This window comes from Vanacampus margaritifer, chromosome 2 (assembly GCF_051991255.1).
Source record: "Vanacampus margaritifer isolate UIUO_Vmar chromosome 2, RoL_Vmar_1.0, whole genome shotgun sequence".
In the NCBI taxonomy this organism is placed as follows: domain Eukaryota; kingdom Metazoa; phylum Chordata; class Actinopteri; order Syngnathiformes; family Syngnathidae; genus Vanacampus; species Vanacampus margaritifer.
The window spans coordinates 10,301,286-10,313,295 of NC_135433.1; the positions used below are offsets into that span (position 1 = coordinate 10,301,286).

At 33.9% G+C, this 12,010-nt stretch overlaps 1 protein-coding gene across 1 annotated transcript in view; it reads right to left on the reverse strand.

Annotated features, from left to right (window-relative positions):
* grapa (GRB2 related adaptor protein a) overlaps positions 1–12,010 on the reverse strand; it is a 32,203-nt gene that overhangs the window by 13,785 nt on the left and 6,408 nt on the right. Inside the window, exon 3 of the mRNA XM_077558960.1 lies at positions 11,733–11,852. Coding sequence (XP_077415086.1) covers positions 11,733–11,852 — 120 coding nt within the window. The remainder of the gene's footprint in view (positions 1–11,732; positions 11,853–12,010) is intronic.

A 12,010-nucleotide genomic window follows, 5' to 3' on the forward strand; every position in this document is an offset into this window, starting at 1 on the left:
GTTTGCACAAGACACAACACATTTACTCCAGATGGTGGATTGATGGATAGGTATTATCTTGCCTCTCCAAACCTGTTACTGTCTTTGTTATTGTTTCCCAGTAAATAATCCTCCATGTTGCTAATGTACCCGTTTTTACCGCCTTATAAGTCTTTAAGATTTTGATCAGTCTAAATCTTAATGACAATTGACTTTACTTCGGTCAATGTGCCTTCATCCTGTCATTATCAATGGTGGTTGAAAAAAATCTATTTTGACAGAGGAAGGAGTAGAAAGTACAGATATCGGTTTTCAAATGTAGGCAGTAAAAGTAAAAAGTCAGAAAAAATAATTACTCTCAGTGCTTAACTGTAAGCAGTTTTAAATGAGACATGTTCGTCACTTTGATTCAAATGGGAACAAGTCATACATGATTCATATTTCTTGCAGTTGTAACTTTATGCATGGCTTTAGTCTGTTTTCAAATCATCACAATTGTAATCAAGAAAGCTCATCAACAAAGTTTATCATTCTCAATTTTCAACTGAGAGGTATTCATTTAACTTATTCACTGCCATTGATGGCTATAGACGTCAAAAATGTATTTGAACTATTTCTATTAGTTTAACATTTTTTCCCTTTTTGCTAACAAGAGTATGAAAACCAAGAAAAAAAAATATATTGTAGATTTAGAACAGATATAAAATTTGTGATTAATCGTGAGTTAACTAGTGAAGTCATGCGATAATAATAACGATTAAAAAATGTCATCGCCTGACGCCCCTAATTTTTAATAACATTTTCATTAAAAAAATAAAAAAATAAAAAAATATATGTTTTATTTTTTATAATCTTTTTTTCTTTTGTTTTTATTTTTATTTTTTTTACAGAAAATATTATTAAAAATTAGGGGCAGTCAGACGATTACAATTTTGAATCGTAATTAATTGCATGACTTCACTGATTAGTCACAAATTTTATATCTTTTTTAATACAATAAAAAAAAAGTTTTCATACTCTTGCTAACAAAAGTGGGAAAAAATGTAAAACTAAGACAAATAGTTCAAATGAATTTTTGACGTCTATAGCCGTCAATGGCAGTGAATGAGTTAACTATGTTGATTGTTTTTATTTTTATTTTTTTTACAGAAAATATTATTAAAAATTAGGGGCAGTCAGACGATTACAATTTTGAATCGTAATTAATTGCATGACTTCACTGATTAGTCACAAATTTTATATCTTTTTTAATACAATAAAAAAAAAGTTTTCATACTCTTGCTAACAAAAGTGGGAAAAAATGTAAAACTAAGACAAATAGTTCAAATGAATTTTTGACGTCTATAGCCGTCAATGGCAGTGAATGAGTTAACTATGTTGATTGTTTTTATTTTTATTTTTTTTTACAGAAAATATTATTAAAAATTAAGGGCAGTCAGACGATTACAATTTTGAATCGTAATTAATTGCATGACTTCACTGATTAGTCACAAATTTTATATCTTTTTTAATACAATAAAAAAAAAGTTTTCATACTCTTGCTAACAAAAGTGGGAAAAAATGTAAAACTAAGACAAATAGTTCAAATGAATTTTTGACGTCTATAGCCGTCAATGGCAGTGAATGAGTTAACTATGTTGATTGTTATAATGGTACTTTGCAGTGGTACGGAATTAATCTGCATAATATTGAGAGTTTGTGATGCAAGCTCTTACACGTGCTATTTCTTTCATTGGTCAAAATATGGCAAAAAAAAGTGGAAGATACATTTCGAAATGATCACATGCAAGACAAAATGCACTACGGTATTTTGAGGGCCGTTTGCAGAGGTGGAGAACTGCATTGTTTTTGGGCAGCATGCATGTGTCGAAACATTTCAAATAGATCACAGCATGATGTAAACTATTGTTATAAACTGCAATAATATGCAAAATGTTACAAAGCACATTTTTGCATCTTTAGCATGTATACTACAAACAGTAGCATACATTTGTTCTTTGACGCGTATTAAGAGCCTTCCAATCATTATGCATCCGTCATCATCCCAATCAGCCCAGAGGTCAAATAACACACCCTGGCCGATAAACTCTGAGCATTACAGCATGCTGATGAACACACCCACGTATAAACACAGTTTCTCTCTCTCTCTCATTTGTGTTCTTTATCCAGTGTAATTAAGGCCCACAGCGATTGCGAGATTATGTTCTTTTCCTCTGTACAAAGAAAACAGGAGGAGGGATTGAGACCAAGTGCGAGTGAGAAGCAGACAGGCAATGGGAAAGCCACCTACTGTAGATGTGCAGATAGAAAGCGGTGAGACGGACTGACAGCCAAGTTATTTTTACAACTTTTACCCTACGCCAGCACAATTGGATGTGCATGAAGGTCGCCCTGCTCGTCTTTCCTTCGACTTCCTCCCTCAATCTGCTCTCACTTCCTCTCTGGTGCTGTCAGCCGTGTTCTCTAATCTCACCTTCTGTTTCCTAATCGTTGACGGTGTGCAACAGTGCACGCATGTGTATGTCTTTGCGATTAAACTGTAAAAAAAATGAACGCCACGCCCAATCGATATGGCCAGTGTTTGTTTTTGCAACTATCCCTCAAGAAAAGGATGATGATGTCATGGAGGACTATCCAGCTGTGCTTGCAAATAACATTACACCATGTGTTAAGGGGCTGTTTGCCCGATAGTGTGGGTATGGGCTACTCTTTTAATTAATTAATTAATTAATTAATTAATTGAATAGAATATAACTTTATTTGTCTTCGTGTACACAATGAAACTTATTTCAGCAGCATGCCTTTGGCACTACATCATAAAAACATAAATTAAACTTTTTTTGTGATCACGCAAAATTTTTGATTGGTTTCTTAATAGATTGTACCTGCTTATTATTGTACACCTGTTATATTAGTCACGAGGCTGTCCACAGAATTCTTCAATAGCCAATTATATTATATGTGCCATTATTCAGAATTTACTTCCAAATTCATTCATATAATAAAAATTCACTCATTCACTGCCATTGACGGCTATAGACGTCAAAAATTCATTTGAACTATTTCTCTTAGTTTAACATTTTGAAAACCTAGAAAAAAATGTATTGTACATTTGGAACAGATACAAAATTTGTTAACTAGAGAAGTCATGCGATTAATTATGATTAAAAAAAAAAAAGATTATTAAAAAAAATTACAATTACTTTTTTTTTTAAAGAAGAAGAAAAGACTTAGGGGAGTCTGGTGATTAAAATTGTTCGTAATTAATCGCATGACTTCACTAGTTAACTCACGATTAATCACAAATTTTGTATCTGTTCTAAATTTACTTTTTTTCCCTAGGTTCTATACTCTTGTTAACAAAAGTGGGAAAAAATGTTAAACTAATAGAAATAGTTCAAATGAATTTTTCACGTCTATAGCTGTAAATGTTAGTGAATGAGTTAATAATGATTGAAACTATTTTTTTTGTTTTTTCTGTTTTGACTGATGCTGACAGTACTGTTTGAAGACTGGTGACCACATTTTGTTATTTTGTTTGCCCATTTTGAACACCCCTGTGTAACAGTATTGACATTTTCATTATTGTAGCTCCGGCACTGGGCCTTTTTGCATAACTGTTGTTGATCACAATTCCACATCATGGGACACTTTAATTATAAAGAGCTCGTCATTGTATCATAAGTAGGCTACTGCAATTTTGGACTTTGAATTGTGTGATGATTGTCTGCATCATCACCGGAGACAAATTCCTTGTATGCTTTTACAAATTTGGCCAATAACGATGATTCTGGTTATTGTTGTCCGGTCTTGTCTGCTGCTGTTGCAATGATAATATTGGGTAACTTATTGGGCAACTACTGCCCCCCGTGGCTGACAGGAATATTGCATTCGTCAGAAGTGACTAAAAGCTTTTTCACATTCTTCATTCTTTCCCATCATTGTTTTTATGCTATATACATTATATTTTGCAATGTTTGGATGTTTCACCCAAATCAAACCATCGAATCGTATCCCTTTATAAAATAAAGGCGATACTCAAGTGGGAGACTGAGAGCAACCAAAGGAGTCCGGATCTGACAACAGAAATATAACACTGACTCATTCATCATGTTGTGCTTGCCATTTGGTGCTTCATTCCCCTGCTTGTTCGTTCCCTGATCATTAATCTTTCTCTCTTGTTTTCTCAATTGGCTTTTGATCATTGAGCTGTGCTATTAGATGCTGTCACTGAGTTGTGGGTAGCCTAATAAACGCATTTAAAATAAAAAGCCATTTTCAATCCAGATCTTAAATAATACTGTGAAGCAAGGGCACATTACAAGCTATGTTTTTGACACATGTACTTTGCTAAAATGATTTTTTAAAGCAAAGGGAATGTTTACAGTTTCAAATAAATACAACCTGCTTTTAGAGACAGCCATTCGTGTGTGTGTGCGTGTGTTTGCCTTCCCCTTTTCCCTCAGTTTGTGTTAATGCCCATATCTCAAGTATTGGCAACTCTAATTGAACTGATTGCTATGAATTTTAATCTTTGAAGTATTTAATTACTTCACTGCAAACGAAAGTAACAAACTACAGTAATACACATTTTGTCAAATTAACATACGTTTGATAGAGCACTAACATTACATCAATGACAGGCTTCTCAGTACTATTAATATTGGTCATCTGAGCTAATTTCGAGTACAGTAATTTAATTGCAGGGTTATAAAAGACTCGAGTCAATTCTGAGTGAATTCACTTCCCACTCAGTGATGTGTGAATGTGAGTATCTCTTTGACTGCCAAAAACGTTAAATAACGTTTAGTAAAATCCTATGGAGGAGTGCCAAAGACGTTAAAAGACGTTTTTTTTCAAAACAGAGGTGAAACTAACCATTTTCTATTGTTGATTACTGAAAAACGGAATAAGGTAGAAACAAACTTTTTTTTTCTGATGAAAGATGAGAGTCCAATCTTTCATTTGGTAGTATGTGTGTTACCATAGTCCAAACACATAATTTTCTGTGGGCCTTGAAAGATCAGTCAAAAATGCTTAAATCGGCTGGCACCCACGGTATCCCTTTTCTGAAAACGTCTGGCAGTCAAAGAGGTATGAATGGTTGTCTGTCTCCGTATATCATGCCGTGACTGCCTGTCCAGGGTGTGCAGTTCGCCTTTCAGCCAAAGTCAGCAGGGATATGCTTCAGCTCCCCGTGACGCTCAACTGGATACACCCTATAAAAAAATGCTTGACTGGATGGCTCTTAAGACTCAATTATTGTGAAATCACCCCCAAGCAATTGACATTCATGGTACACTAAATTCTTCAGTGGTACTTGAAGCTCAGACAAGATTATGTAGCTGTATTATAAGCATAGCCTTAAGTGGCCATTCCCTTTAACAAGCCCGATAAGACACTAATGATGACTGATGACAAAGATTCTCAAAGCCAAACAGCCTGCAGAAGCATGAGTCAGTGATATCAGAGGTCATGGTAATGAATCAGCATTCCAAGTGGTGTCCCTCCCTACTAACGTTAATATCATAGACAATGCATGCAGGTGTTAAGGATGTATACTTAATATGCACATTTGCACATATTAAGTATACATCCAATTGTTCTTACGTGATTGCAATGCATTTTAAGATATCACAAATGCATAAATATTACATTTATAGATATTGGGAAAGTCATTGAATATATTAATAATCATAAGGGGTGTTAAAAAAAAATTATTTGGCAATATATCGTGATATTACAGCGCACAATTCTCGTATCGAATCGATTTTTAAAGATCCATTTTTGATGGAAATATTCGACAATGTTATATTAATGGGACATTAAGCCTTTAAATTTGATTTGTTTGTTTGTTAAATACGGTGGACCACAGTTTATAAGCCTGATGTACATTTTCATACAAATCTTACAGGGTACATGTACAAGTTTATTGATTAGTATTTTCTAAATTTGAGTAAAAAAAAAAAAAAATCACAATAATTGACTTATAGATTTGTATCGGGATTAATCGGTATCAAATGGAATCGTGACTTACAGTATGAATCGTGATACGGATCGAATCGCAAGCTACTAGGCAATTCACACCCCTAATAATAATTATTATTAATTATTGAATTAATAATAATAACATTGAACATTTTTGGAGGACTTAATGTTCTCTTGGTACACAACTAAGAGAGCTTCTGTGTTAACTAGCATGAATGAATAAAGTATCTGTTGCATTAGATAGTAGTGTGTTGTTTCATAGCTTCCCTTACTGCATTGTAATTCATTTAAAGTCGGGATGTAGCGATAACGGCCATCTCGTGATAACGCAATATTAAAACTGCCACAATATATCATTGTCGTCATGTCACGATATTAAAAGCAGCACATTTGTTAAAAAAAAAAAAAGTCGGGTAGATTTCTATTTGTGCAGTTGTAGCAACCTCCGGTGGCTATTTTTTTTTAGTGCAGTTTAATTTTCACAAGGCATGTTTTGGCCGCTTCTATGTTTATGTCCTTGCTAATCGTTAGATGCAGGGGAACGTAATTTGCTTGTGAACAGAGTCAATATGTGGAGGAACTCAATGTGTGCTTGCATTAGCAAGTAAGTGCCTCAATATATATATATATATATATATATATATCTTATATATATAATGTTTATAATATTTTTCATTGCTGTAATGTACAAAAGCACAATATTGTGAGTGTTTTTTTTAGCATGAGCTCTTTTTTTTTTCTTACAATATTGTGACCAACCTGCCCACAATATCGTGATAATTATCATATTGTGACCTTCATATCGTCGATAACATCGTATCGTGATGTTTGGATATTGTTACATCCCTAATTTAAAGACTCAGAGACTAATTCTTTGACTGCCAAAAACGTTAAATAACGTTCAGTAAAATCCTATGGAGTACCAAAGACGTTAAAAGACGTTTGTTTCAAAACAGAGGTGAAACTAACCATTTTCTATTGTTGATTACTGAAAAACGGAATAAGGTAGAAACAAACTTTTTTTTTCTGATGAAAGATGAGAGTCCAATCTTTTATTTGGCAGTACGTGTGTTTCCATAGTCCAAACACATAATTTTCTGTGGACCTTGAAAGATCAGTCAAAATGCTTAAATCGGCTGGCACCCACGGCATCCCTTTTCTGAAAACGTCTGGCAGTCAAAGAGCTAAGAAAAAACATTTCACTAAAACTTTTCATTAGCACGATCAGTCCTGATTTGCAATATAAATGACTCACAACAACAACTTAATTATGCTCCCATGCATCTATTTAGTTTAACTTCAGCTCCCACCGCCAGACCCAACTGCACTTGCAAAGTGAAGACTTTCAGGCAACTTTGATCAACACTGGTCCGAAAATGACTTGGATATGCAAAATGGATTTTACATCTCTCTTCATAGGAGTGAAGTTTGGCATCACTTTGGCCCACTTTCTAAAAATAAACCACTAAATAACCCAATGGGATCGTGGTCTGATGCTCGTCACCAGACACACATTCATATTTATATTATAATATAATATCATGTCAAGTATAACTGTGGGCATTGAGTAAAGTTAGTAAAAATTGAATAGTAAAAATGATTTCGATAACGGAAAATCACCCAGTCGGTTTAACCAAGCAGATTTGGATTTGAATGAAACTTGGTGTACTTATTGATATTGAAGGTGCAACACTAAATTTCAAATGTTGGGTCTATTGGAGAACGGCTTGGGGGCTAAGTCCCGTTGAATTTGGAGATTTCCTGCAAACATGGGCGTGGCCGCTTTAATTGAACCTTTATGTGTCAGGAACTACTGGGTCACTCGTCACCATATAGGTATTGTTGGAAAGGGAATCGTGCAATCATTTAGATGACTGATGAATATTTAGTTACCTTTTGATTTTTTGCTTTGACCTTGAAATTGGCTTTGTGGATCACGTGACATTTATTTAAAAAAAAAAAAAAAAATGAGGAAATGTAATCACTTACATGTTCTCTATAACCTATGAAAGTTCCAGAAAAAGTTTTTGTTTAGCAGCAATAAGGAGTCAAATGATCCATTCCCTCAGTTATTCATTGCGAGTTGAATAGTCATTGAGAGTGAGATGGTTAACTCTTTGACTGCCAGACGTTTTCAGAAAAGGGATGCCGTGGGTGCCAGCCGATTTAAGCATTTTTGACTGATCTTTCAAGGTCCACAGAAAATTATGTGTTTGAACTATGGAAACACACATACTACCAAATGAAAGATTGGACTCTCATTTTTCATCAGAAAAAAAAAGTTTATTTCTACCTTATTCCCTTTTTCAGTAATCAACAATAGAAAATGGTTAGTTTCACCTCTGTTTTGAAAAAAAAACGTCTTTTAACGTCTTTGGCACTCCTCCATAGGATTTTACTAAACGTCATTTAACGTTTTTGGCAGTCAAAGAGTTAACATGTTCAAAATGTCCTTGCGACAAGAAAAAACATGAAGACTGTTGAAGGATGTTCCGAGAATGTTTCAATAGTTGAGCTTGCACAAATCACTCCCAAGAAACAAGAATCCAAAAGACCATTGACATGATGAAACAAAGAAAAAGGCCATCAACATGCTGCCTCAAATGCTCCACCAGCACTTGAAGTCTCTTTTTTTTTTTGTCTTTACTAAGAAAATAAACCTGCTCTTTAAGCAGACGTTAAAGCTGCACTGAGCTGAGTGTTCTCAGTTACTGTCACAAAAACGTCATCCCTGACATGGGAGCTGTCAACGCGCACACACCTGACCCAATTTCGGCGTCTCCTGCACCATCCAGTAGATGATAGTCATGCAATTGGCCCCAAAAAAAAAAGTCTCTTCTTGCCTGAACACAAGCAAAGGCAGCCATTTTTTAATCCACACTTTAATCTTCAGTTGTATTCAGGCCAGTGGAGAACCAGCCACCTCCCGAGGCTCCGCACTTTAGCACCTCCTCCGAGCCCCCCGGCCCGAGATCACAAGCATCCATGACGGTCACTGGCTGACTGGCCTAACAATCGGCGCCATCAGCAGCGCAAGATGCTCTCGCGTGCCAGACGAGATTAGCTCACATGGGGCCAGAGGCTTGCTACTTTTTACCCTCCACCTAACACCCCATCTCTCCTCGCACTCTCCTCCTCCTCCTATGCCTGCTTGTTCTTTCATGCAGCTGAAAAACCACGCGCATGTACACTCAATATGTATTTATGAACAAGCAGGGAGATGGCTGCTGCATGATGCGCACATATGTTGTTGATGTATAGGTGAATGTTTAATCAACCCTGAGGAAAAATATTGTACACTTATTGCTCACATTATATGCATGATAATCTAACGAGAGACTAGAAACGCTGTTTTCTGCCTTTGCAAGTATAAAGGTAACGATAACTGGTTCTGTTTTCATGGCTTACGTTTTAAACTTGATTCTTTAACTCATTCACTGCCATTGACGGCTATAGACGTCAAAAATTCATTTGCACTATTTCTATTAGTTTAACATTTTTTTTCCACTTTTATTAACAAGAGTATAAAATCCTAGAAAAAAATGTATTGTACATTTACAACAGATATAACATTTGTGATTAATTGTGAGTTAACTATTGAAGTCATGCAGTTAATGACCATGAAAAAATGTAATCGCCTGACACGATTTAAAAAAAGAAAGGAAAAAGAAAAGATTATTAAAAAATAAATAAATAAAAAAAATCTAGGTTTTCATGCTCTTGTTAAAAGTGGATTTTTTTTTTAAATAGAAATAGAAACGCTGTTTTCTGCCTTTGCAAGTATAAAGGTAACGATAACTGGTTCTGTTTTCATGGTTTACGTTTTAAACTTGATTATTTAACTCATTCACTGCCATTGACGGCTATAGACGTCAAAAATTCATTTCAACTATTTCTATTAGTTTAACATTTTTTTCCACTTTTATTAACAAGAGTATGAAAACCTGGAATAAAATGTATTGTACATTTACAACAGATATAACATTTGTGATTAATTGTGAGTTAACTATTGAAGTCATGCAGTTAATTACCATCAAAAATTTTAATCGCCTGACACGATTTAAAAAAAGAAAGGAAAAAGAAAAGATTATTAAAAATTAAATAAATAAAAAAAATCTAGGTTTTCATGCTCTTGTTAAAAGTGGAAATTTTTTTTAAACGAATAGAAATAGAAACGCTGTTTTCTGCCTTTGCAAGTATAAAGGTAACGATAACTGGTTCTGTTTTCATGGCTTACGTTTTAAACTTGATTCTTTAACTCATTCACTGCCATTGACGGCTATAGACGTCAAAAATTCATTTCAACTATTTCTATTAGTTTAACATTTTTTTCCACTTTTATTAACAAGAGTATGAAAACCTGGAATAAAATGTATTGTACATTTACAACAGATATAACATTTGTGATTAATTGTGAGTTAACTATTGAAGTCATGCAGTTAATTACCATCAAATAATTGAATCGCCTGACACGATTTAAAAAAAGAAAGGAAAAAGAAAAGATTATTAAAAATTAAATAAATAAAAAAAATCTAGGTTTTCATGCTCTTGTTAAAAGTGGAATTTTTTTTTAAACGAATAGAAATAGAAACGCTGTTTTCTGCTTTTGCAAGTATAAAGGTAACGATAACTGGTTCTGTTTTCATGGCTTACGTTTTAAACTTGATTCTTTAACTCATTCACTGCCATTGACGGCTATAGACGTCAAAAATTAATTTGAACTATTTCTATTAGTTTAACATTTTTTTCCACTTTTATTAACAAGAGTATGAAATCCTAGAATAAAATGTATTGTACATTTACAACAAATATAACATTTGTGATTAATTGTGAGTTAACTATTGAAGTCATGCAGTTAATTACCATCAAATAATTGAATCGCCTGACACGATTTAAAAAAAGAAAGGAAAAAGAAAAGATTATTAAAAATTAAATAAATTAAAAAAAATCTAGGTTTTCATGCTCTTGTTAAAAGTGGAATTTTTTTTTAAACGAATAGAAATAGAAACGCTGTTTTCTGCCTTTGCAAGTATAAAGGTAACGATAACTGGTTCTGTTTTCATGGCTTACGTTTTAAACTTGATTCTTTAACTCATTCACTGCCATTGACGGCTATAGACGTCAAAAATTCATTTCAACTATTTCTATTAGTTTAACATTTTTTTCCACTTTTATTAACAAGAGTATGAAAACCTGGAAAAAAATGTATTGTACATTTACAACAGATATAACATTTGTGATTAATTGTGAGTTAACTATTGAAGTCATGCAGTTAATTACCATGAAAAAATTTAATCGCCTGACACGATTTAAAAAAAGAAAGGAAAAAGAAAAGATTATTAAAAATTAAATAAATTAAAAAAAATCTAGGTTTTCATGCTCTTGTTAAAAGTGGGAAAAATTTTTAAACGAATAGAAATAGCTCAAATGAATTTTGGACGTCTATAGCCGTCAATGGCAGTGAATGAGTTAATGTCAAAAAAGAAAACACTAATAGGCCCATTTGATACCACTATTTTTCAGACTGATAAAAATACAAGTAGTTTACTCAAATCTTGAGTAGTCACAGATACCGAGAACGAAACCACTACTTTTGATGTATAACTTACATATCCCTATATAGCATTTATGAAATTTATGGCAATAAATAATAAGTTTTTGCTTGAGTTGCTAACCTGACTGTAACATCATGACCCATCAAAGTGCATATTGTATGCAACAATGTGGGGATTTTCTTTTTTTTTTTAAATGGAAATTCTACTTACCTGACCGACATGGAAAACTCCCCAGGAGCACTTTCGCTCTCTCGGACCAAAAATGCTCCGCATTCCCTGTGTCTCAGTCGACTTTCTGCCACACCACGAGATATTCGACCTGCAAACCACCTGGTCGGTTCGGAAAGAAAACAGAAAACAAGGAAATCCTGGTGGATATTTTATTGTTTTATTCCTTTTGCCGTGAGTTTTGCAGAATGAATGCAATGAACCTGAAGTATTGTCTTTTGATGTTTTTTTGTCATCATAAGAGATTGGCTCTGACATTT